Source organism: Pollicipes pollicipes, unplaced genomic scaffold (genome assembly GCF_011947565.3).
Source record: "Pollicipes pollicipes isolate AB1234 unplaced genomic scaffold, Ppol_2.1 Scaffold_4881;HRSCAF=5763_pilon_pilon_pilon, whole genome shotgun sequence".
Taxonomy (NCBI): Eukaryota; Metazoa; Arthropoda; class Thecostraca; order Pollicipedomorpha; family Pollicipedidae; genus Pollicipes; species Pollicipes pollicipes.
This window is the reverse complement of record NW_023596576.1, coordinates 26,025,197-26,052,269: the sequence shown is the minus strand read 5'-3', so window position 1 is coordinate 26,052,269 and position 27,073 is coordinate 26,025,197. Positions and strand designations below refer to the sequence as shown.

The following is a 27,073-nucleotide window of genomic DNA, read 5'->3' as shown; positions in this document are numbered from 1 at the left end:
CTCTCTCTCTCTCTCTCTCTCTCCTCTCTCTCCTCTCTCTCTCTCTCCTCATCCTCTCTCTCTCTCTCTCTCCTCTCGCTCTCTCTCATCCGTCTCTCGTCTCTCTCTCTCTCTCTCTCACCTCTCTCCTCTCCTCCTCTAGCGGATTCTCTCGATATCCTCTCCTCTCCTCTCGCTCTCTAGATCTCCTCTCTCTCTCTCTCTCTCTCTTCGCTTCTCTCTCTCTCTCATCTCTCTCTCTCTCTCTCTCTCTCTCTCTCTCTCATCCGTCGACGTTCTGCTGTCCTGAGACCGGAAATCCATAGAGAAATGCCAGTAGCCTCGAACGTGGTACGCGTGCACGTGACCCTTATCTGCGCGACCCGGAGCGGGCGCCAAAGGCCTTCGCGGGAGCCCTGGTCGCAGCGTCCCGCCACCGCTAGTGGCAGCAGTTGCCGGGGCTTAACGCGTCTGAGCCTCGGCACAGGAAGTTGAACAACTGCGTGACGTGGCGGTCCAACAGTGTGGCACCCACGTGGTGCATGTCCTGGCATTCTGCAAACAGCGGATATGTGTTGAAGTTGGGTTGTTGCCGACCCAGCCAGCACACGCTGCGGAAGAAGTCGATCGACTCGGGCACCATAGAGCTCCACACCGTCACGTTGGCGATGCCGGCTGTCATGCTGTAGACAAGCGCGTGTGTCAGGCCGAGGCCCGGCATCACGATGCCTGGCTTGCCCCAGCCCGCCTCCTCCTTGAACTGAGGCTCGTCCAGCTTCCAGACGACGCGCGTGACGGCGGCCAGCCGTCGCAGGTGAGGAAGCAGGGCAGCCAGGTCTCGCCGGAAGCGCAGTGCCCAATCGGCTGCCGACGCCGTCTCGGTGATGGCGAAACGGCGCGCGTACCAGAGGCCACTGCCAAGGAGGACCAGACGCGGGCAGGCGGCCGGATGGCGTATGCACGCGTCAACCATCTGGTCCACCGAGCGCCGGAACGAACGCGACATATAGACGCGCCATAAGTAGTCGAGCCGTAGCCAATGCGTGCCGCCCCTGTGGCTACAAAAGAAGAGCTTCCGCGGCTTCTTTTCTCCTTCGAACGGCATCGACAGCTTAAATATCTCGAAACAGTTGTCAGGGGCCTTCGTCATGTTCAGGCTGGCGTAGTGCGGGTCGTGGCCCAGCGGCAGCTCAACGCTGCGGTTCAGCATTGGCAACTGCAGGCGACGGAGCGTGCTCGCAAACAGTTGTCTGAGCCTCGAATCGCCCATGAAGACAACCCGCATGGGCCGCACGCCCGGTCCCGCCTCTACGCACCGGCGGACCTGCTGTGGGCTCAGCGTGCGAGACGTACAGAAATCGGCCCTCGCCGGCTCCCAGCGGTACCGGTATGCCGAAAGTCGAAACACGTCCAGGCAGGTAAAGTACGCGCTGGTGTTGTGCGCTTTTGCTGCCACCTGTCGATCCGGGAGTGTACTTCGCCTGCGGATGTTGAGCACGAGGGCGGCGCTGGCCACGCAGATGGCGAGTGCACGCGGACGAAAAGACCGGAACAGCAACATCTGGGAGGCAGAGGACAATGGTCGACACATGGCCAGGTAACAGCCCACATTGGATTGACCCAAATATGGCGTTGAGACATCGATGCATACTGCAGGAATTCAACGCCGATGCAGCCGGGCGATGTTTCGGGGGCCGCGGTGCCTCACGGAGGAGACGCTGGGATCGGCGGTGATGACTCTCTGAGTGGCATCGTGGCGCGAGCGCCGCCGGACTTCGGCACCAGCTGTCCGGAGACCTGTCTTTCTCTGTGGGCGCCGAGATTGGCCGCGAGTACCTGAAATTCGTGACACTCTGCACTACAGCTTCCACGAGGTAAGTGTGGGTCCCCGGGACGGGCGGAACATGACAAATATCACGAGGACAAAAGCGAATTATTTGTGGCATGGTCCGTGTAGTGGATGAATGCGTAAGCATTACGCGGGGAATAGTGGCGTATGTATCGCGCAAATGGCTTGGGGTTAGACTTCGGTCTTTGTCTCCTTTTGTTTTTCATGCGGACGCCATTTAGGTTCAATGATATTAGGCTGTAATGTAAGTAAGAGACTGTTCAATATCAGTTTTTTCTGATACCCTTCACTCAGTTTTGGGTTTGTGTTAGCTGTTAATATTCTTTATTACTGACAGTAATCAACGCATTTCGTTTGCTTCAGTTTGCGCCATTTCTTTGCAAATGTGACTACATCCGGAGACAGGGGCGCAATCAGGGTTTTCGTAAGGAGTCAGAAAACATGGGAAGACATACAAGAACACCGAAAAAAATAGTAAATTCGAGTTGTTTTGATATATCTGTACAAAAGGGACATATATCACCATGCAGTTTAGTTTACACTTTGCGTGGGATTTCAGATTTCTTTCTGGAACCATTTTTACGGTCTTAAAAAACGCGCATCTATTGAGGGCGTCTTCCTGTCCCCTTCCCCCCCCCCCCCCCCCCACCTAGGCTGAGCTCTACCCGAAGGTAACGTTTAAGGACGGGGCGAAAACTTCTCGGCTGCTGAGGGTTTTTACTCCCGTTCTGGACGCCCGGCCGGGTTGGACGCGTGACCCCGGCACGCTCCGCCACCGGTCGGCGAATGAAGTGCGTCTGACCGATAAGGGACAACAGGCGGCGGACACGGAGATCGAGCGCCCCTGCGGTGAATAATTGGCTAGTTGTCAGAAGAGTCTTGCTAATTGGCTCGATCGGTGGCGCTGTGGTCCAGAATTGGGAGTGCCTTTGAGCGAAGTCATTCTGTTACGCCGCCGGAGTCTTAATAGAACCTCCCGACACGTCTTCGGACCCTCCAACCAAGCATTTGGTGATCAGAACTGTGGGCCTCTCGGAACCATAGGGAATGCCCTTCTACCAGGGGCTTCCTGACGACATTCTACGCGCTTGGCAGCCGCATCAGGAACAGCATCAGGGGACGATACGGACCTATGGAACATGACCACGGGATTCATCTATTCCTCCCACACCTACAAACAAGCACTAAGGCTTTCACATCAGCCGCCACCCAGCCAATATCCACGGGCGTAACCGCCGCTGGGCTCGCCGAAAGGCTACTCCGGGGATAGCTCTATCAACTCCTACACTGCTGGGGTCGGAACACCATCAACTTTCGGGTAGATCGAACTATTTCAGGTGTTGTTACGACACAACCACAATGCCCATATCCAACCACTTGAAATGATCAAAGACCTGCAATGCGGCCAAAAAGCCCCAAACTAAAATGCCTTGACCCAGGACGATCAAGACACTCATTGACACTTAATCGAAGCGCGGCAGTTCAAGGCTAGTGAGCAGGAGTGTTAATTCGTATAATTTTTTGAGAAAGTTTAGGACATTTTGTAGGACACAAAAACAATACTTAAGTCTGCATTGTTGCTTAAAACAATATGAGCATAAGTAATGCATTCCACTCGGTAATTTTCTAACGTTGACTCTTCCTGTTTGTTAACTTTTGCGTAATAAATAATAAACAAATCAAAACAAATAAATATATAAATATATAGACATCTATGTCGCGTATGTATATGTGTATACATATATAATCCACTTATAGTTAGGGTGCCGGCAGCGTAGTGGTTCCACTGCGCGTCTGGGACACCAGAGGTACGGGGTTCGATTCTCCGCGGTGCCTGCCCTTCCTGCCAGGGTGAGAGGCAGGAGACGCCATATAACCTCAGCAGCTGAGGGTGTCGTAAAGCCCCACTGACAGACAGACGCTTATATAGCCATTTTATATAGTAACGTGAAAATTTTGCTGTAATAAACATTTTTAAAAAGTTAAAATGATGGGCTCCACCTATCTTAAGCTGTCTCAACTTTACTGACACTCGTAGTGCAACATACATCGTAAACATTGCGTCATTTATGGAAGTAAACATTGAGCAAAGTTTGCCTCCCCTACATTTGTTTAAAGGGATTCTTGTTGTTTTCTTCACTTGCCCATTGTTTGGAACTATTTCGCCAATCAGACACGATTGATTTCCGTTATTGCAAGTAAATATGCACTGCATTCATTTCCAAGTTCTTCCAATATTAAACACAATAAAGTCACCACTAAAAAAAAATCCGCTCCATCCGACGACAATACCAATTGCGAATCCACGAAAGTACGAACTTTAGTAGAACTGTCTTACTAACGTTTCGTCCTTTTATGTGGCGTAATTTCGCAGGTTCGTAAATTCGTCGATCAGCATCTTGAAACTAGCCTTGAAAGCACCATACAACACAACGACTTAATGCAGCAACGATACCTTCCGCTCATCTGGCAGCCAACTCGTGCCACAGGTCGGCTTTTTTCACCCACACATTTGGCGTTGGTGCGCTCATGGTTATATATTACCGCCCTTCTGTTACCACGCGTTCCTCGTCGGTGCACAGATGGTCAGCCCTCAGAGCCGTCGGTGTCACTGGTGAGAACCTGTGAAAGCCCTGAGTGCCCTTCACAGTTATGGCTTTTGAAAAGCCCTCGGTGAGGTAGTTCGTAACGCTCGCGACCTCCTGCCCAGACACATAGATGAGCGTAGTTTTACTCGCCATTTTTTGCGACGAAAATCTGAACACGCCCTTCACTGTCAGTATTTGCCCATCTTGGTTGGTCCTGGGGCTCTCTTATGCGGCGGTACGCTTAGCCGTGCCCCCATTGCCGTGAAAATACCACTCACTCACTCTCACGGTGGAGCACCTTAATGTGGTTGTACTTGTTGTACTTAATGTGGTTGTAAGTGAAGGGCCCGCGAGAAGAAAAAAATCTTCGTGATTGAAGAAACTGTTAATTGGAAATCTTAAGCCTCATTGCCCTTTCCAGGGGCCCTACGCGATTTCCGTGGAACCTATATCCCCTCTTGCAGGGGCATTCCGACCGTTAAGGAACCTTCCACGTTGCCCTTGATATCTTTGCATTTGTTCGGAGGGCCATGCGCTGTTACCAGGTCCCTCCTGTCAACGTGCCTGGGGCGCTCTTGTCAATCAGGACATTCCGCGAATTATTTCCATTCGCTAGAAATGCTCTGTACGCTATAGCCGGGGCCCCATATGTAAACCTGCCGGGGTATTCTCGGTTGCTCAGGGGCCCTCCACGTTGGTCTCTGTTAATTTATCAACACACCCGGGATATGCCCATGGGCCCTCCACATTGGTCTATGTCATTCCACTTCTTGTAACTTGCTTAGAGTCCTATGTTCTTCTCGGGGACGCATCCGTTTAACCGCTTGGGCACATTCGGTCGTTCGGGGCTTTCCAAATTGGATCTTGGGTGCAATCTATTTGAATGGAGGGCGCTACACACTTGTCGGCCACCGTCTGTTAACCTGCCCGGGAACACTGGATTGTTTGGAGGCCACGCGCATTGGGTATTGTAATGTCGGGCCCTTCGCTCCTGTCCGGGGGCCATTTGATAGCCTGCTCGGGTGCACTCGATTTTTCGGGGTCCCTCCACAACGGGTCTTGCATACTCCTTATTTGAATGGAGGGTCCTACACACTTGTCGCGGAACCCCTTGTTCGCCTCTTCGGCCCCACCGTACTGTTCGGAGACCCTGCACATTGGGTCTTGGTGTTGGAAAGGGTCCTGTCCTGTCGTGTCGAATTCGTCTTGGTGTCGAAAGGGTCCTAGGGTCCTGCTGCTGTCGGGGGCCGTATGATATTCTCGGGTCCAATCTATCTTTTTGGGGCCACTTACACTGGGTTTTGGGCGCTGCTTATTTGAATGGAGCCCCCTTCCCTCTTTTCGGGCCCCTTGTGCTCGGGCACATTCGACCGTTCTGGGACCATTTTCTTTGGGTCTTGGGTGCTTCCTACTTAAATGGAGGGGCCTACGCCCTTGACGGGGTCTCCATATGTTGGCCTGCTCGGGCACACTCGATCGTTCGGGGGCTCTCCGCATGGTGTCATATTTCTTGTTTGAATGGTGGACCACATGCTGTTGTCGGGATCCACCTCCTCATCTGTTAACCTGTTCGGGCACACTCGATCATTCCGGGGCCCTCCATGCTGTGCCTTGGGCACTTCTTATTTGAATATTTATTGAGCTGCTCGGGCCGTTGGCGGATACAAAAGGGTAGGGGAAGGCAAGTGACCGTGCCCTTCGGAACCTATGGGTCTCCTCGTCATGGATCATGACGAGGATCTCCTCATCATGATCCATGACGAGGAGATCCATAGGTTCCGAAGGGGCACGGTTCCCTCTCTTCCCGCTCCCCATCTGCATCCGCCAACGGCCCGAGCAGCTCAATAGATATTCAAATAAGAAGTGTCCAAGACACAGCATGGAGGGCCCCGGAATGATCGAGTGTGCCCGAACAGGTTAACAAATGACGGGGGGATCTCGATACCATGATCTTTTTGAGGTCAAACAAGGTCACTGACGTAACTAAACACCAGTGACCTTTTACTTAAGACATATACCTAGGTCCACGGCGGTTCCATGAGATAGTCTGCGTCACTTTGGACACCAATCTGGATTATGACTTTGTTTGACCTTATTTGATCCAAAAGGTCAAGAACTTAGGAACCTTAAATTTTGACACAAGTAACCTCACGTACAGGTCAACACACCCAGTGAATTTTGTATCCAGCTGTCTTCATTTTTGAAGTCCCAGGGGCGTCAAACTGTTGCCCCACCCGAGCAAAGGGCATTTAACCGGCATCCCGGGTGCGTGTTTAAAGTAAAATATGAGGGTCAAATGGTATATTCAATTGGAAATTTGGAAAAATGGCAACAATTGGAATTTGCTCGTTTAACAAAACAAAAAACAACAAAACGGATATCACTAAGACGTCTGTGATGCCCAACTTTGTCATACATGCAACAAAAAAAAAAAAAAAACGCAAGACACGGGTTAACATCACAAAAAGGGAAAGGCAAGGAACCGTGTCCCTTCGGAACCTATGGGTCTCCTCGTCATGGACCATTTCATTTATTCGTTTAAAAAATGTAAAAAATGGAAATTATGAAGACGCCTATAATGTACAATTTTGAAACATTTGGAAAACCTAACCATGATGATCAAAGGTCAAGGTCATGCAAAACGCGGGAACTTGGCATTTATTTGCTCGTTCAAGAAATATCACAAAAGTCGTGTCATAATCATGCCCGTGATATCAACAACCCACGCAACCGGCATGCTCGTGCTGGGCGTCCTCGAGATGGCGGGAAACAGTCGACGGTGGCTGACGGCACGTGGCTGCTGTGCGGGCGTCTCAAAAGACGCCAGGTTGCGGCACCGCTGTTCGAACTCCCCTGACCAAATACATGGTGGTCACATGGCGTCGTGTGGTGTGGCGGTGCTGCGCTCGCATTACCAAGACAGGCGCTAGAGGACTACTCGTGCGGGTACGGCATCTCAGAGCACGGAACAACGAACGTTCATTGTCGGACGAAGCTTCCGCTATCACCGGGTGCGACGATGCCGTCATCACCGCGTCGACCTCCCGCATCGTCCCGATAGAGCTGGTGCTGAGCGTGGGTCTGCAAGAGTGCGCCCATCCCCACCCCATCCCAACCCCACACCTTTTAAAGACTCCAGTGGGTCTGCTTTTTTCCCAGAAAATTCTGAAGAATGTCTCACTGGAAATTACTCATTGCTGTGAGGAGACAGGCCAAAGTTCAAAGTGCCATATAGATGCAGTAGATTGGCACGGGCTGTTTGTTTTGTTTGCGCGGTGCATACCTGCCCATTCAGAAGAATAATCAAACTGTGACAAATTTAAAACGTGAATGCAAGTAAGGTGTTAACTCTGACCAGTCGTGCCCAAGATATTCGTGCGGCAAGTTCACTGATCATTTAAGGCTGTTTTCCCACCTTCAGCCTTTCATAATGACTATTTTGACGATGATCGAATGCAGTGGTCATAGCCACGTGGGCCGCGAGATCACGCAGCTGGAAACATAGGCGTGCCCCGAAGCCACCAATTCACCGTAATGTCAGCCGCAATGTTCGACGTCATGTACGCTGAGGAAGCAGCTTGGACGGACGTTTTGGAATTTAAGATACAATGCACCTAAATGCACGCGCCATACTGACTGACTGGCATGTATATAAAACGAAGTAAGGTGGCTTCACCCTTGCACTGGCTAGACCGTCTCAAGTAGCTGTGATGGCTTCATCTGAATCACAGATAAATACACAACCGTACCTCGAGCCAGAAAACGCTATACTCTTTACGCCATACGCTATGGGTGAGCATCCTGTAGGCCCCCCACAAACCCGTTCGAGAAACAGGGAGCACGACAACTGCAAAACAGAATGCTAAGTAAGTGATTGCATGAAATATAGCCTCTCTCAGCTACCTTATGCACAGTCTACGCTGCCTGACGACATTCTTTCCGGTCGATTTGACGGAGAAGTCCGAACTTTCGAATCTCAGCGGTTTTTATGCACGCATCAATAAATGTCCACTGCTGAGCTAGCGGGATGATCGTCAGCCACCACGTGCGCAGGTACGTGGCTTTTAAGATGTGACAGAAGAGAGCATCACATACATCACAATGACATCCAGCCTGAATGTGAAAATTACAGCATCAACGTGAGTAACGTACAGAATAAACTCTGCCTACATTCTGACGATATAGCACTGTGTTATCAAGGCGGCGATCAGTAGGGACAGTGCTGCACGTGATGTAGGAGCGCGGTGAAGCTCCTGTTCTGGGTGTAAGCGTAGATAAGGGCCGGGCGATGTGAGCAAGTGCTTGAGACGGCAGTAACGACTCGTCAAGGAACGCAGACCATAAACAAAGTGAAAGCACAATATATATATATATATATATATATATATATATATATATATATGTATAGGTATATAGCTTAGCGCGAACATGCCCTTGCGGCTCAAACGATGTAAAGCCCGTTTCCAAAGAAAAGCGCGATGTAGTTAACTCATTGAGCCAGCGGCCATTAACGAAAAAAAGTATAATCCCTGTTTTTGAATATCTGATATAGTCTCAGGACGTATATGTGTGCATGTATGAGGTTTGCAGAAAAGCCTAATTGCGATTGAAAACCAAATAATGCAGTTTGTGCAGCCAGGCCGCATTCAAAAAAAAAAAAAAAAAATCACACTCAAACGCAAACGCACACGTACACGCACACAACACTGCCTTACAGCAAAGCTACAAATTTTCCTCCACCACTGGTACGGCCCGATCGCCGTCAAGGCCATCCGCCTTGCGCATCAGTCGCACACCAAGACCATGACATGGCAAGGCCATGCCCATCCGTCATATACAGAGTTCCAAAATAATGTCATGAGCACCACTTCTGATAATGCCAGACTGTCACTGGGCAGAATCGAACGCCGGTCCAGAAGCTACTGCCGCTGTCCAATAATACCCAAATAACGTAGGAGTTCGAGAATCACTCTGATCAGTTGAAAGACAGCAATTGTTCTAAAGTACGCAGCGGTAACGGATAATACACGGTTTAGGATAAAACTCTGTGCAAATGCAGCTGCCGAAAAAAGACTATTACAGGGTCTTTAAATTACTCATCCGATATTATCTCAAAATTGCCCTGCCTGCATCATGAGATTTGTGATGCAAGTCACTTTCTTCCTTACTCCCGGCTTCACTCATGCGCGTAGTTGTACTACCCACTCTCAAAGGCATGATACAGCGGCACATGCCGGCTCGACCCAGCCTACAGGCGTCATCTCCCTCGAGCCTGAAAGCAGCGTGGCGGCTGCCCCATCTTCCCCCCCCCCCTCCCTGTTCCTATGTTTAAAAGCATCCTCCATACACTGTACAGAACATTTTAACGGGGAGGGGGAGGGGTAAGGTGCACGATCCAGAGCGGCTAAAACCGTCCCAGATATGTGTGGTTATACCCACCTGTTTGCGAGGACCCTGGTCAGAACGCAGCCCGGCGGCAACTGTGCGCTCACGGCGCGCTGGCCACTCGGCCGCACCAGCTGCCGTCGCCAACAACGGTGTCCGCACAAAAAGTCCGAAATTAAAAGACAAAAAGCTCGATGTCCCACTTAATGCCTGGTTGTCAACCGTTGTAAGACGATTTACATGCAGACTAAATGTAAAAAGTCGGCGTGACAAAAAGTTAAATTGGCTAAATGGCGAACTCCAAAATGGCGACATGGAAAAATGACGAACAGCTACATTTCAAATGGCAAAACTTTGAGATGCCGAAATGGCAAAAGGCTAAATGGTGAACTGCAGAATGGTGACATGTGAAACGGTCGACATGCTGAGCTGGCGAGCGGGCAAATGGTGAACTGCTTAAAGGGCATATTCAAATAAGTAGCGACGAGCTGAAATGCAGAAAGTCTAAATGACGACTTGACAAAATCACAAGCTGAAGTGTTAGACGTAAAGGCACGTTACTTTCATGACTACATTGAATTAGAAATCCTATTACATCTTTTATGACCACTGCATTCAGTACGACTCTCTTTACAAACGGCTCCCGTTTCTTTCCGCAAAGGCACCACTATCGGGACTTAATAGCACCTGACAACGGCGAGAAGTTGGCTGGCAGGAAGATTGTATGTGTGTGTGTGTGTGGGGGGGGGGGGGGGGGTTCTGCGGTGGGCGACGTGCGCGGCCGCCTGGCCGCCGCTGGGTATTGTGCGCCGCCAGCTGCCGCTGTCACGTCTCCCCACAAGAGCGAATTTATCATGAGGAGCCCATTGGTCAGTATACGAGCCTGATGATGTTAGCGCATGCTAACTCGGCACGCTGTGGCTCCGGTACACCCGACATCAACGCACACTCATGTGAGCCACAGAGCTAGGATGAAGCGGGTGACCGGGGCATTGGCGGGATGGTGGGTCCGGTCAGGCACCATGAACGGCTGTCTCCCCGCCCATGGCTGTGCGCCCTTAACCACGGTACCCCACCTCCACCCTTTAGCTTGCAATAATATTTAAACGGGGCAAAAACGGAACGACATGCATGGTAAGAGTCCCACGCACTGGCGAATTATATTGGCAAGAGCCCGCTGGGTAATGGCCCTGGGACCCCCCCCCCCGGCCTTAACTAGTCCACGCAGACTCCGTGCACTCGGCGCCACACCACACTCAATCCAAGCATTCACATACGCTGGCGCCCACATCATCCCATTCATCCTTGGCTCGCACACGGGTGGGACCCCCCCCCCGCCCTTTATTTCCTGCGCCTTGGCGTTATAATTGGCTCGTCAGCGTGGGTCCTCGTTGAGCCGAGTTAAATTCATTTATCACATTTCGATCTTGCCATAAAGCCACGTTTAAGCCCTGTTCAAAGTGTAGCAAGTTAATTCGCCAGCCTGGCACCGACGCAGCTGCTGGGCCGCCACCGAGTGTCCAAAGCTGGACGGCGACTCGTTCCCTCGCCTGACCTCCAGGCTGACGGCTCCCTGTTTGGACGACGCTCCCCGCGTTCCGTCCACGATGGGCGGCCCACCATTCGCACGTCCACACCCACCGCCCGCAGCTTCGTGCTGCCGCGCATGCGCCTTAGGCAGCGCGCTCTATGGGACGGTGGAGCCCCTCGTCAGACGACGAGCGTCCGGCGTGACCTGCGTCCACGCCTTACGGTCTCCTCGGCCGGCGCGCTGTGGGGACTCGGCCTGACCGGCCCGTCTGGTGACCTGATTCCTCGTCGCCCTCCCTATGAGCGTCGATGGCGGGATTCCTATCCGTCCCGAACATCCCGTCACCAATCTCTCATAAAGCCCGGCGTACACCACATCGGAGGAGATCAGGCTGACTCCTGTCCTCTCCCAAGGCGGAGACACCACGGATAGACTCCGCTACCGCCATACACAATCAAGCACCGTCTTGAGCCGTGCTACCCACAAACGTCTATCTGCGTAAAAGCAGGACTACGGTGTCTGGCTCCTCGTCCTCGTCGTAGTCACGCCGGGCTGCTCACTTGGCGGGCCGCGAACACTGGACCGCTCCGTCCACCCACACCGCAAGATACTGCCATCACACCGCATCACACCGCAAGATACTGCCATCTGCCGGCGGATCGCGGGCGCCTGCGCCGCCATCGCGCACCGCCGAGTGCTGCCCTCTGCCGCGATTGACCATGTCGGCTGACAGATGACGTCCTTCCGAACGCTGCCTCGGACGACGCTCCGCGAGTAACCTTCCCTGATCTCACAGAACTGCGAGCGATCCCTCGAGATGTAGCGGGCTCGGCGCACCTCGCCGCTGTGCTTTGGCACCCCGGCAGGAGGTCTCCTTTCGACCTCTAGCCAACATCCCGGGATCCTGTCCGGTTCGGAAAATTCGACGCCGCTCTCCCCTGTGCCGAGCCTCCGGCGTCCGTATCGGATCCTTCCCCTCGAGAGGGACCTTCGCCAACCAAACGTGGACTCCGTGCATCGCCCGGTCAGAGAACGATCCAGACCTAGCGAAACGGAGAAGGTAGAAAACGGGGAATATACGCGCTCGCCGGGTGAATCCGTGCAGCGTGTGCGCTGGGCGGAGCTAGACCGTGCTAACCTGCTTAACAGCGAGGCGAGAGACAAAAAAGGAAGGAACATGAAAAAGGGAGGACAACTACCAACAAAAAAAAAAAACACGCAAAACAAAGCAGAACGCACAAAAAACAACAATAATCGACCTCATCTACGCGCGGATACCTCACTGAACCAGCTGATCTATCGGGGCGGACGAGTGATCAAGCGAAGGAAGGGGGCGGGATGCACATAACGAAGTGCGAGCAGGCGCACCGGGCGGAGCTTGGTAAGAGCCCGGCGTCCCACGACGGGTCGGGGGAAAAGATTGAATGCGAGCGACCAACTGAACGGGAAGCGAGCCTATGCGTGTGCGGACGTCCGGTGAGACCATCCCGTCCGTCAACCCGGCCAGGCGATCAAAACGGATGGCAAAAGGACAGGGCGATTGTGAGCGGATCGTGCATGCGCGCTGGCCGTGCTCCGGCGGGAATTCGGCGTCTAAAAAAAAAAAAAACACGCACATACACCAGCGACAGGGGGAGCGGAAGACCAAACGCCCAGTTGGCGGGAAAAAGAACCTTGGTTTGTGCGGAAGTCCCACGAGACTATGCAGACCATCGACCTAGGCAAAGCAATCAACAACGAATGGGGAGAAGGCAGCGTGGTCGTGAGAGAAGCCGAGCATGCGTGCTGGATCGAACCTGTGAGGATCCGGCCTCTCGCGGTCTCGTCTTCTCGCGCGATTCAATGGGTTTTCCGCCTCGCCGCCTCCGTCCAATTTGTCTCCGGGCCGGCATGTACCGCCCCCAGAGTCCGGCCGCCTACGTGCCCCCAGGCCAGATCTCGGGCGTGGCGTCGCTGACGACGACACAAACGCCCGCTCTCGCCTAGGGCGGGCCCTGCGCGTCCCCCTCAGGGCCAGTTTCCACGTGGCGTGGCTCTTCTGATGGCATCTGGGGCGACGGCGGGGCCGGCGCGGCGGGGGCTGCTGGGGTGAAACAGTAAACATCCTCACATGTTATTTGCACATTCCTGTGCGCATGTTGTTTCGCTGATCACCTGCTATCGCCTCCATCTCTCTTGGTGCGATGGATAATTTTGGCAGATAGGACCACCGTCATGACTGTTGCGGGGGAAGCACTTAGCGTTGTTTTGACGACGGGAGCTGATCGGTCGGAGCGTCGAGCCGAATCGCACCCATCTCTCAGCCTGATAGACGTGTTTGTTCGTGCGGGGAGCCCTCGACCATGGCCGGCTGGCTCGCTTCCTCATGTTCAGCGCGCGAAGCCCCTCCGGTCCCGGACGGGTGGCGCGCAATACGGCGAAGCATGAAAATGTACGCCTACATATGCATACTAAGACATGGGACAAGGACGATAGCTTGAGCAGTTATTCTGTTAGTGATACTTATACATGCTCTGAATCCTTCCGATAAAACATGAGACATAGCCAATTCAACTATCACGTTTGATGGTGCGTGCCCACTGGTGTGCAGAAACGGATATGAGCTCCACCAGAATCTATGATGCTGTCTCAGTCGAAACGCTGTGGTCTCATTTGACCACGGCTGCCAGAACCACGGCTTCCCAGTGCCCACAAACCCGCGACTTCCATGCCAATACGTGTTCCATGCATGCCTTGTGCGTTACTAATGCCGTGTCTTGCTCAGTAAGTGCCTTATTTGGTAGAAGCTGCTGCCCGAAATAAACAGATCAGTTAATCGCAAACCAAACTACACGGAGACGGTATTTTTTTCCAGTTTGGCCCGATCAACCTTCCATTCGTGCTATGAATTTATGTCACAAAAGTGTGCTTCAGTTAAGTGTCAACTTTTTTGGATAAGGTTTATCGTGCACAAAGTAGGTAATTAAGTTGCGCAAGCTGAGAGTAACCATAGGCTTAAAATAGTGGTGTAACCAGTTCTCCACGAAGAAAACTTCCAGGTCAGATAATTTCCATTCGTTGTTTTGTACAATGAATCTTACATTGGTTTTAGGCCAGATCCAAGAACCGACTGATTTCTTTAAAATGCTTCGTCAATCATTTCACTGTCGCATGTGGTTTTGGACAGCAGGGGATCGCATTCGTTGTAGTTTACATGCAAGCACGCGTGTAGTCAGGACGGATTGATATTTCTCATAATATCTGTGAATGGTCATTGAACTGTTACAAAACGTATGCCCACAATTTTGCCACCAGTTGCCTGGTCTCCCTTCAACTGCCTCTATGGCATGTAGCAATAGATCCCGTTACTTCTGTGACCAGCGCAGGTTTACAGTGCTTATAATATTGTTTTATTCTGAATGTCATTGATTTTCTACTAAGGCATGCCGTTTGTGTTTGCAAACATGATCTTTCACTATCAGCATTCACACTGAATGCAGTATTTGATAAAACGTCACTGTAAGCTTGAAAGGCCTTTATCGCTGTCTGAATGGTAGGGACATCCAGCTGCTCAAAATGCTACACAGTATGCATCAAGCTGATCGATTAGAGTGATGGCAGGTAGGATGGGGGGGGGGGGGATGGAGGGAGGTCCATGGTCGCATGGAATTTCCCGTCCTTTCCAAGTAACCCTACTACCGTAACCCTTAATGTCCGAAGTAATGAATGCCTCAAGCATTCATTTGGTTTCCTTGGCCCTATTACCTTATACAACCGCAAATTATAGTTTGGCATCTTGCTAACAATTTATCAGGGCTTGCGCACCAAGTGGCATCGGCAGAATGCTGAGGTGCTTCGCCCCCGGTGCAATCATCGACAAGAGGTTGGTAGACTGACCAGTTTGTATGGACATGCTATTAACCACGCCGATCTTTGGACAGGCTGTTGGACGTGTCCTAAAACTTTTGATTGCAAAAAGGAAAGAGGTGGTGAGTAAGGCTTCGTCGATAGGTCCGTTATCAACGTCAGTGATAAGCCCGGTGAGTCAATAAGTCAGTCTGTTGCATGGACGTACGCCATCTTATGTTATCCACGTTGATTTCATGTGGGCTAGTTCGTCATCAGGATCATGGAGTGTAAATAGACAAGCGTAAAGATAAGTTTGACTTAAAGGCGTAAAATTGCGCATTGTTAAATGTTATGTTCTGCTAGACGCGGCGATGAGCTCATCCCTTGCCGCCCGAAAGTTTCATTTAAAGCTGAATCGGCCAAATCCCTTAAAAGGCGAAAAAGTGCAGTTGATCAAACAACACATTGGTCACGGGGTTCAACATGAAGCTTAAACTTCCCTGTAACAATGGCCTGAAAAAACGCAAGGGGATGTGAGGACAATGACGCTGCTCCAGTTCATGGCGCCATGCATATATCCGAATTTCACCGAGCGTGCCCGCTTCCCAGGCCGCGGGCGATACAGTTTCACAAAAAAGTTAGTAAATTGACAACTTACAAGCATCGCCTGTCCACGAACTCGTGGGCTGCAGCGCAAAAAAGCTTACCAAAACGTATGTATAAACATGGACGTTTATTGCAGCGCAAACATGCTGGTCGATGCCGAAGCCTACCTTCGGTAGAGCGCTGAAGTTACGCCGGCCGGATTCGTAATGTTGAAAAACGTGTGACGGTGGATTCGCCTCCCAGGATAAGAGTTCGCATGTGGGTCGTCAAAGGGGCCCATTTGGCCATTGGCTTGATAATATAAGCCTGGTCACAGGGCGGCCGAGAGTCTTGCGGTTGCGTGGTGCGATAAAGGTCCTTTCGTGCTCTTGGGGTAAGAGCCCGAACCATACCGGGATCGCTGAGCTCACATTATAATAATGGTGTAGTGAATACTAGCAATGGTGTTCGACACACATCTGCGATTCAAAATCCGTCCAGCGAAACTTTCGTTTTCCGCATTGTTTCTCATTTTGTAGCTGAACTAGACCGATAATTTAACTATCGATGCCGCGACCAGACAAAACGACGTTCCGTTACCCGATTCTGTTTTTTTGTGAGACATTACAACAGGAACATTCGTGTTTCAAATAAAACAATGTGAGTGTCGTAACCCACTATGAGTAGTACACCAAATCTCACTTGGCATAAAATAGTTTCTCCGAGACTGGCGAGGCAGTGGTGTCAATATCATGGTCAGGTTGCGGAGAACAGCGTCTGGGCTTGCGCTTGACGGACAAAAAAAGAAGGTGCACCTCAATATCTTTCGGTACCCGTCATTTGAGGAAGATATTTTGAGGCTGCGGTGTTATGTTGCCCTGCTGTACCCTCCACGACAACACCACTGCGCCAAATGATCAAGAGTAGTCTTTGCATGTCGGCAAACTTTTCCCCACGCTTTTGCAATATTCAAGGTAAAAATATTGGGGACCCAAGCCAACATTGGGGCCGAACTCAACATTGCTCGGGCAAGGACTTTTAAAATAGGGAGCAACTCGACGCCGGTAAGGATTGCACGAATTTAGAACGACAGGGGAGAAATAACGACTGCTATTGACCCTACAGCTGGGTTCGTTGCTGCAAATTGATTCACCGTCGCTTAAAGGCGAGGCTGACGTAACCTAATGCCACGTGAAGTCGACTGCTGATGTACTGTATCGTAGCCTAGCGTTGAATTTAAAAGCACATTCTGCACACTGAGCTTGACAATGTCCACATGCTGTTGAATGGTCGCACGCCGATGTCCTCTTCTATTGTTTGCATTGAACGTTGTTGGCGTTGGAATATGCTACCTTTCGATGGACGTCAAAATGATGTGTTTATGATCTGATAAGAAAACACTGGGTATTTAATTACTCAAACACGGTCTGTGTTGGATGTTTTCTTATGCATCTTGGGGATCAAGTGATATTGTGCAGTCAGCTACGTACAGCTGCCCGTTTAAAGAACTTCGCTTCAGTCCCGCCAGAACTCCCCAGACTGCATACGTAATTTTTGGTGCTTGATTTTGTATGCAAAGCGGTGGGTCTGGGCAGAGTTCTATTCCCAAGCTCGTCTCTGAAGGACTGCAGGCAGACGAATCTGTTTGTTTGGCAGAGGACTGCCACATTAGGGATGAAGCAGCAAAACACCATAGCTGAGCGAGCTACATATATTTGGGGGAATCTTGGGTTAAGATCGCTGCGCGGTGCGACTTCTGTCGTTAGATGATACCGAGTTTTGCCGGAAGACCCAACTGCTGCGTTGCTTATGCTTAGCGCGACGCCTTTTTAATCATTGTTCGTCATTGTGCGCAGCGTGCTCAGCAGAAATGTAAGAGCCCCAGAAGAGCGGAAGGGGAGCGAGAAGCCCCTTTTCAAGTCACTTTACCAACGCATCATCAATGAAATTAAATGCAAACTTACATACTATATGTCATCGCAAGTATGTGTTAGGTTGAGAAGCCGAATGGCAGGGTTGAAGACCTGATTGTTGCCTGCAATCCGCCATTGTGCAAGAGCTTACGAACCTGACACCAGAGGTAGCACCGGGGCATAGCTTGCACACCATGGATGTATGTGAATGTGGACTGTAATGGTGTGCGTAACACATTCGTAAAATCACGGATAGGATTACTGTACAGACCATCGTCCTCGTCTGGTGTGTTAGCATGCACGCAACGTTTCGGCCATTTAACTTTACGGCTGTTGTCAAGTGTTGTGGAGTTCTGAGCACAGCTGGGTGGTGTCTTGCTCTCAGTCATTTACTCGTCACAACCCGAATTATCTTCGTAGCACTGCTGTGATTCGAACCAGGTTCTTCTGACCATTAGTCCAGTCCTCTGTCCACTGCGCCCTTCCCGGCCGAGGGGAGTGTTTTACATTCATAGGGGGTTTTGAACTGAAATAGCCATCTTGCAGACCTTTCTGCGCTATTCACAATCCTGCCCTTTTTAATACCTAAGCCCCTCTAGTTTCTGAGATATGCGCTCGCGAAAATTTGGGGAGTATTTCGGGTGGAGTATTTCAGTCACCCTGACATTCATTGCATCATAATAACGTCATTCAAATCCTGCCAGTCCATAATCCATGTGGCGATCAAGGCTAAGAAAAATATGATTGTCGGAGTGTTCATAACTGGCGTTCGTGAGCATGACTTCCAGAAATAACTGCCGTCAATTGGCTCTCAATCAATGCTGTGCAAGATACGATGACATATACAAGTACGAAATACGATGACAATCAAACTATGGCACATTGGGAGGCATATTTGTTAAACAGAGAATTGTGTTGTCTAAAGCAGTCTTTTCCATTTAAAACGCATACCAGTAGTTATAAGTGAGCTTGTTTCATCATGTCTGATGGTCGCTTTAATGTCTTCAAATCTGGAGCATTCCCTTTAACGTAGAGTCGCTACGAGTGTCATTGGGCTCAAATTCAGAAGACTTTGGTTCAGATCTGAGCAGCATCAAACTGGTAGTTCAGTGTGTAACGCGTAGATGGCTGCACACCAAACATCATCCAGTCTTGTTCAGGACTCAGTAACACCTGACGACGGCCGGAGAGTTAACTGGCCAAAACGTTGTGTACACACCAACGCGCCAAACGAGGAACGATGGCCCGGACAATTAGTCCATCTGTGATACTAATGTCTGGTCTCAATCCTTTCGTAAAACAATAATATTTTGAACAAGGGTATACAAATCCTGCAAAATATGAAAAGTAATTGCATTATACGCAACAAAAAAACCATACCCATCTCCATCCCCCACTAACCTTTTCATGATTTATGACAACATTTTTACGGAATCCGCCTGATAATCCTCTTAATTTTTCAACACTGTCGGGCGCATCTATCGCTCGCCAGGTGCATCCCATGTTCCAGCGCTATTGAGTGAAGCCCGGCCACCACCCCTGCCCGATGTACCGCTGTCTCGGTGGATGCACTGTGTCTCCGTGTCTGTGTACCGCTGCCTCGGTGAACATACTGTGTTTCCGTGTCCCTGCACTGCTGTCTCGATGGGCGCGGCGTCGCTGTATCTAATCTGGGCACCAACCGAAACGGTGTTAGAGGCATTCAGCATGATGCAGCCGTTCCACCTACCTTGAAAACAACACTTTGAAGGCAACTATTGTAACACTATCATGCCATTACGTCACTGATCTTCGGCTCAAGCCTGGATCGGGCCTCCACAACCCCAGCCCCACGCGCAGAGCCCGGCCCTCTCCCCTGGTTGGTGGCGCCCCCTGGTGGACCAGAAGGGCCGGACGGTGAGGCGCCGAGCCAGCGGCCGTGTCCAGGGAGCGAGTCGAGCCGCGCGGGGAGCACCGGCCACGACGCCGCGCAAGCGGGACTCATCGATACTGGCCGGCCGGCGACGGTGGCGCCCCTGGCGGCGGCGGCCGAGGCCGCAGTGGGACGCGCGGCCCGGCGAGCGGACGGCCTGCCCGCGGCGCACCGCTGGCATGGTGAGCGGCCACGGCGCCTGACGCCGCGCCGAGCACCGCGCGAGCGAGAAGCCGGCTGACGCACCCGACACGGCTGTATGATTGCTGGATCGTTCAGAACCTTCTGGGACCGATCGTTGAGGTCAGTATGTGACGGGCGATGTTCCAATCGCGGCATTAAATCGCTCCTGGCGGCACGATTGGTGCGCCGGAACGGCGAGTGGGCTTGCTTGTCCGAACCAAAGTGATAGGATGAATATGCCTATGCTCCTGAGCTTAGATTTCAAATGAAATTTTTGTGGTGCACATTGGTGCTTTATGACCTGACTTTGAAAGCCAGTTATCCTACGTCAGATTCAACTGCAGTTAGGGAATTCCTCAAGCAAATAGAGATAAAATGCCCAAATATGCCACCCATCCTATCATAACACTGCGTTGCCTCAGGCGTGGGAGCAGTCATGGTCCGGGAGAGGGGGAGGGGCTTTAGAGGGCTCCAGCCTCCAAATATTTTTCGGAAAGTATAGCATCAGGCTTACGGCGGTGCATGGCACAAATCAACAGTAAGTACCTCTGAACTCTCCCCCTCCCCTTCTCCAATCCCCACAGACGGCCTTGCTATTGTTCGGTGCCCACAAACATTGTTAATTATGTCACTAAGACAAGATTGAGCCTGAATATTTTGATGGGGTGGGCTTTTGGGAAAGGAGTTCACGCTTGGCAGTGGTTGTCGTGTGAACCTTGTGGAACCTTGTTGTCGTGGAGCCAGTGGAACCTTGGCTCCGCCGTCCGGTCGTGACATTCCAGTCAAATTGCACCTTTGTGTGGGAAAATTTTGACATACCGCAATACTCGGCACGGGGTACTGGGGCCCTGACCTCATCTGAACTTGAGCTGCCGCTGCCGCCGATGGCAGGTGATTCCAGTCAGGGACAAACAGCGAGCGATGAAGCGATTCGACCCCCCCCCCCCCCCATTAGAGTGAGATAGGGGGCGGGCGATCAAACCGATTGAACTAGAGGGTAGACACCGAACCTCGGAGACAAACTGAGGCACGGGGCTGACACAAGTAACACCAAAGCTTGGATATGTATATCAGGGCCGTCAGATATGTTTGCTTGGATGCGTGTTACGCGCATGCCCAGGCAAAGTTCTGTTTTTATCAGGCGCTTGACACATTGATATTATATAGAAAAACAGCATATTTTCTGAAGTGAGTTAAGTTTGATTCCTCTTTGTCCATGGCCAACGGGCGTTGATATGGAGGACAGCGGCAACGGAAGCCCTTCCAAGTTGAGGGAGGTCATAGCCGTTTTTGGTCATTTCTTTCCAGTCACAGGGCCACCATTAAATTTCTTAGAAGTGGGGAGCCCCCTCCGCTCCCCCATTACACTGCGTTTGGGGTTAGCTCGCGTGGTTTTTAATTGCCTCAACCTCGAGAACAGTTTGTGAGCGATGTAAATGCTGCTTGTTTTTACGACAAACTTTACGTACTGAAGTCTTTAGGGGCAATGGAAGGGAGCAACATTGGTTTGTTGATCATCTGAAGATCTGTTGTTTATGAATGACGCTGCAAATACTTAATAGCATGATGGCCACTTAACAAAGAAGGAACGACAGCATGGTCTTCACAACACCTTTGGGTGTGTTGAAAGCTGTTATCTCTGGCCGACTCAGAATGATGCGCAGCTCTCCAATTCGATGCTGACTGTGCTCTGATAAAAACACGGACGATGCTAGGAGCCTGACGGACCGTGGCCAGTCATCAGGGCCACGGCCCGTGCACCACAGTTCACGGACCGAAGCTAAAGACCACGCTATGTGCCTCAGACAGTCCAACAGATCCCACCACCCCTCTGTCGGGCCCACAGTCACGTCCAGGCCGTCCCACGTGTCTGGGACAGCCAGTCAAGGCTCGTGCTACCCAGCGCCTGTCCTAGAATCACACCTTGTCGTCTCATGTGTCTTTGTAAGAACGGCGCTATCAGAACATTTAAGAGGAACCAAATATCTGCAGGTACCCACCTGCAATATTCTTACTGTGTCCTCAGTATGCAATCTGTAGTCCCAGCCTACTTTTCCACAAGGCCTGTTGACACTCCAGGGCTTGGCGAACACAGTATATAAAAGTACGTGCCTACGTCTAGCCCTTTCGTGTTCGTAAACCCAGATTTTCCGGTGCACGAATGACATTGAAGCAGTGCCGCTCTCAGAGCGAAATGCAGATGTTGGCCGCGTCTCTGGCTGCGTTATAAATATCTATTTTCTCAGACGTGCCCTATTTTCCCAATAACTCGCTGTGTTCAACGTACTCCGCTAGCTCGCAGCGAAACATTACATTGGCGGAGATGGAACGATTCCGGTGTACAAAACATTCAAATCCAACGTCTGATAAAATCCGACCATGCACATCACGTTGAAAAGAGGCAAAGTTCTGGGGCAGTGGTCTAGAAATACCACAGTCTCAGAGGAGTGTGAAGTGGTGCATTTGGCGGCATACAACCGATGGAATATTCCAATCTTCAGATAGTGTGCCAAGCTCCGAAGTGAGATTTTGAATGCCACCACATTTCTTGTCATTGTTCTGTTCGCCTTGCGCACCAGCCTGCGGAGAAAGCAATTCTTCGTAATTGTCCTCGTCGCATTCTCTAACAGGACTACTTTCCACCACGTCCCAGCAATGCACCCACCGCGTATGCGTCCCCTGCCAGTTTCCCAGCACGCGATCCATCCAAAGCATTCCCTGGCTATGACTATTCTACTCTCACCGTGGAAACAAAAGCTGCAGCGTCCATTGGTGGTGACCTTTCCTACCCAGCAACTCGCCCACCGTATTCCCATACCCACTTTTTAGCACCCAGCAATCCCCCCTCAGTATCCTCTGGCGGCGGTCTTTTGCATCAGCAATTTACCCACCGTATTCCCTGGCGGCGGCGATCTTTCTCGCCCAGCGAGCCACCCACCGTATCCCCCGGCGGCGAACTTTCTCGCCCAGCGAGCCACCCACCGTATCCCCCGGCGGCGATCTTTCTCGCCCAGCGAGCCACCTACCGTATCCCCCGACGGCGAACTTTCTCGCCCAGCGAGCCACCTACCGTATCCCCCGATGGCGAACTTTCTCGCCCAGCGAGCCACCTACCGTATCCCCCGACGGCGAACTTTCTCGCCCAGCGAGCCACCTACCGTATCCCCCGGCGGCGATCTTTCTCGCCCAGCGAGCCACCTACCGTATCCCCCGACGGCGAACTTTCTCGCCCAGCGAGCCACCTACCGTATCCCCCGATGGCGAACTTTCTCGCCCAGCGAGCCACCTACCGTATCCCCCGACGGCGAACTTTCTCGCCCAGCGAGCCACCTACCGTATCCCCCGGCGGCGAACTTTCTAGCCCAGCGAGCCACCCACCGTATCCCCCGGCGGCGATCTTTCTCGCCCAGAGATCCACCCACCGTATTTCCTGGCGACGACCATTTCCGCCCAACGATCGGTCACTGTATCCCCTGGGGCATCCAACCAACAAATCTCAAATTTGCATCGTGTTAAAAATATGAAAATTAATGGTGTGGTAGTCTTAGGTTCTAAAGCCAGCGATGCGAATCCTTAAGATCGTTAGGCAACAACCGTTGAATTAAACCCTCTGAAATTTTCGTTAAGTCACGCTGTAAACCTATCTTTGGTAGTCCATGTACTGTTGCCAAATGATCCGAATAAAAAACCTATGACCTAAAAAAATTAAAAAAACATCACTGATGAACTCATTTGATGTATAATAATTTTGGCATTTTCAACTTGTTCATATTTAGTTGAATTCTGGCTGGACAGAGATATCTAGACGCGGCAAACAAAACGGCACCTGATTAAATGAATGATTTTGAATAAGAGATCTGGCGCTATGTTTGTGATCCGTGGTCAACGTCCAGTTCAAGGCAGAACTCAAATGCAGAAAGCCGTGCAATCCTTGCACTTATCTCCAATAATCACCACGTAAGCACGGCATGCACGATAAAATCAACTGATGATTTCATGATTGTCGCACAGTGAGTTCAACACTGTTCTATTTCTCTTGCATAGATAAGACGATAGTGATAGCCTTATTCTTCGAAGAAAAACCATGGGAAGGGAGGTATAGATGAGTTGATATTTCGGTAACGTGCTCTTATCGAAGCAATAACAGAAGTCCGTTAAGCTTGAATAAAGGAATGTTGCCGAAATATCGACCCATCTATATATCTATTCCCCAGGTTTTTCTCCGAGGAATAAGGCTATTACTACTGACTTATGTACGTGCATAATGTTCGTCGCAAATGCACTGGACAGCTTATTAGTTCTGTCACCCTCAAAAGGGCCGGTGGTTTCACACAGTTTTTTTTTCACGCAGTCATTCGACGCAGTATCAATCAGTGGCATGGCATCTGTGGCTTGGCAAACTGTGCCACATACCAGGAAGGTCGGAAGACGCTGTTCTTCCACCAAATCCTAATGACCGTGTCATGGTGCCATTTCCTTTAAAAGATAATCTTAAGCATTATTAAGTTGCTTTACATACCAAACGGAAATGTGTCTGAGGCAATAATTGTGCTCACTGATCGGTTCGTGAGGGTCCTCAATGTAAAGCGTACGAGACAGTTTCACAGATTCTTTTCCGGGATACTAACGACCACACTCATCCACCACCTGTCCACAGGCCAGGGACGGGAGGTTAAAGGATTATCAAAGTGTCACCCAATGACTCCCCGGGAGGTATCGTTGGTGGCCAACTTTCCACATAGTGCCCAGACGCAAACATAAATGGTATGCAGCTGGCGAATTTGTCCGACATTTACTGAGCCCGGCTATCGACCGTCGGAATCTGTTTGTCCAGAGGACGCCTTCGGTCACCTGGAGCCGATACCATATTGGCAAAGTGAATTATCTGAACTGCGAGCTGCAGTGCTTTGCGTGACGTTAATTATTGAATGTAGCAGAGGGTCTGCTGTCTGCAGTTCAGGCATATGCTGGTTTAGTGACGCTTACGCTATGGTGATATTGGGTTTTTACAACAGAGGTACAACATCCACCATGGGAAAATATGTTGAATTCAGAAATACATTTTGTGTAATCTAGCTTGACTTTATTTTTGGGACCCACAGGAACAAAGCAATGTTTGGTTCAATTGAAGTCGTTTAGGAAGTGATCAATTGGTAAAATTGTTCACATTGCGCTCAGTTAGCATTACGGGAGCAGATCACGTCATTCCTGCAATTGGCGGTTCCAGTGCAAAAGTCTGTCACGTAGTTCAATCGGTGAAAGCTCCTGTCTCCCAACGCTTCTGTGATGGGGTAGGCGGGCTCGAGTCGTTTTGATGCTCAATATTTGTCCCTGACCGAAATGGTCCGAGACCAATGGCAGCGGCCGCTCAAAGTCAGGTGGGTCAGCTAGGGGGCAGATCGTGTCAGGCACTGCGGCACGGTTAACATTCGCAATCAAATTCTGCCGCCGAACTGGAATGCCGCGATAAAATGGTTGGGCAAGGGCTCACACAAAGCTCGCTCCAGGGCGTGAAGTAGAATACCCAAATCCATCCAAGCACGATGTTGGAATCAAATTGACGAGAACAATACCGAACCCATGCATTTTCTGCACTTGGCCTGAGAAAGTACTTTAACCCTTTAACCTCTACCTCGAATAATAAATATTGTGTTGAATTTCGAGCTCAGAATGACCCATCCAATCGAATGTCATTAACGGCATCTCGATATTTTATGAGCCAGGTCGAGAGTACTCTTTCCAACATCATTTACCCTGGTTTTTGCGAAGTTTGAAAAGGTCCCTCATAGGTGACATTGGTCTTCGTTTTCTTGCGTTCGATAACGTACAAAAATAAGTTGGGCTTGAGTTAAGACCACAAGTTGAGAAATGTCACGTGTCAAAGGTCATGTAAGAAACGGACACGAAGTGACGAGATCAAAAGTAAAAAAAGAAAAAACACAAATAAGTTAAAATCGACAAAAGTTTTCAGCGCCATAGTGAGCTCATCGATATGTGAGTTTTACAGCGTGGCCTCTCTAAAATCATCTAGACTTGAACTCGAAGACGCTGTTCGCAGGGCTCAAAACTTCCCGAAGGCATCTTTTCGGTCTCATGAAATACCCTACGGCCCTGTGGACTAAATTACTGCCCCACAAACTTTCAAAATTTTTAAGACAGATATCAGTTGTGGGTTGAGTTGCCGTGAAATGTCTCTCTCTACCGGCCACCTTTCCTACCCACCGATCCACCCACCACGTTCCTTCCTTTGCGGTTACCTTTCTCACGCAGCGACCCTCTCATCGCGTCCCATGTGTGTCGACCTTTTCCACACTGCGATTTACCCACCGCGAACCCATGGAGTGACCTTTCCTTCCATGCCATCCACGTAAGGCGTGTGCTGGCGGAGGCGCTTCCTGTTCCGGGGAGCTGGCGCATCGATCGGCTGAGCGACGGCGGCGCTCGGAGCTCAACACTGCCCGCCGGTCAGCCAGGCCGCCGCCGCTGCACTCTCGGGGACGGCGGCGCTCGGCGCTCAACAGTGCCCGCCGGTCAGCCAGGCCGCCGCCGCTGCACTCTCGGGGACGGCGGCGCTCGGCGCTCAACAGTGCCCGCCGGTCAGCCAGGCCGGCGCCGCTGCACTCTCGGGGACGGCGGCACTCGGCGCTCAACAGTGCCCGCCGGTCAGCCAGGCCGCCGCCGCTGCACTCTCGGGGACGGCGGCGCTCGACGCTCAACAATGCCCGCCAGTCAGCCAGGCCGCCGCCGCTGCACTCTCGGGGAACGCCAGCAGCCCCAGTCCGGTGCCGCCCCGGCGACGGCGGCGCTCGGCGCTCAACAGTGCCCGCCGGTCAGCCAGGCCGCCGCCGCTGCACTCTCGGGGAACGCCAGCAGCCCCAGTCCGGTGCCGCCCCGGCGACGGCGGCGCTCGGCGCTCAACAGTGCCCGCCGGTCAGCCAGGCCGCCGCCGCTGCACTCTCGGGGAACGCCAGCAGCCCCAGTCCGGTGCCGCCCCGGCGCCGTCGGGCAGCAGCGGCGCGCTGTCGGTGCCACGCAGCTGCTGCACGGAGAGATGGCCGCGTGCGGGCGGGAAACCGGGTGGGAGCCACCGGGATGCTAGTCGGGAGCGGGGTGGGAGCCATCCCGGAAGATGGGCGGGAGGCGGACGGAGATGAGCGGAGCCGGGGGCGGGACGGATGGAGATGAGCGGAGCCGGGGGCGTGACCGATGGAGATGAGCGGAGCGGGGGGCGGAACCGATGGAGATGAGCGGAGCGGGGGGCGGGACCGATGGAGATGAGCGGGCCGGCAGGGAGCCGGCAGGGAGCGGAGGGGTGACGTT

The 27,073-nt window shown here is 51.6% G+C and overlaps 2 protein-coding genes across 3 annotated transcripts in view; one reads left to right on the top strand and one right to left on the bottom strand.

Annotated features, from left to right (window-relative positions):
• Positions 1–326: 326 nt before the first annotated feature.
• Positions 327–26,210, bottom strand: LOC119099859 (uncharacterized). 2 transcript variants are annotated; one of them, XM_037222950.1, is made up of 2 exons: positions 26,081–26,210; positions 327–1,540 (listed from the first exon to the last, which is right to left on the bottom strand). In XM_037222950.1, exons 1-2 carry the CDS (start codon positions 26,168–26,170, stop codon positions 419–421), a joined length of 1,212 nt encoding a protein of 403 aa, XP_037078845.1. In that variant the 5' UTR covers positions 26,171–26,210; the 3' UTR covers positions 327–418. The 2 variants fall into 2 exon arrangements, with proteins under 2 accessions (XP_037078845.1, XP_037078846.1); XM_037222951.1 differs by lacking the exon at positions 26,081–26,210 and adding an exon at positions 11,893–11,966.
• LOC119099858 (gamma-1-syntrophin-like) overlaps positions 19,730–27,073 on the top strand; it is a 49,426-nt gene continuing 42,082 nt past the window's right edge. The window contains 1 exon segment of the mRNA XM_037222948.1: positions 19,730–19,873. The gene's annotated coding sequence lies outside the window, so the exon portion shown is untranslated.

What these genes read in the sequence shown, in the direction of transcription:
- LOC119099859 (XM_037222950.1), bottom strand. Translation starts at nt 26,170, where the DNA reads ATGCGCCAGCTCCCCGGAACAGGAAGCGCCTCCGCCAGCACACGCCTT. An exon ending in GGTCACTCCATGGGTTCGCG is followed by an intron (nt 1,541 to 26,080) that starts GTGGGTAAATCG and finishes TCTGCCTCCCAG; the next exon opens with ATGTTGCTGTTCCGGTCTTT.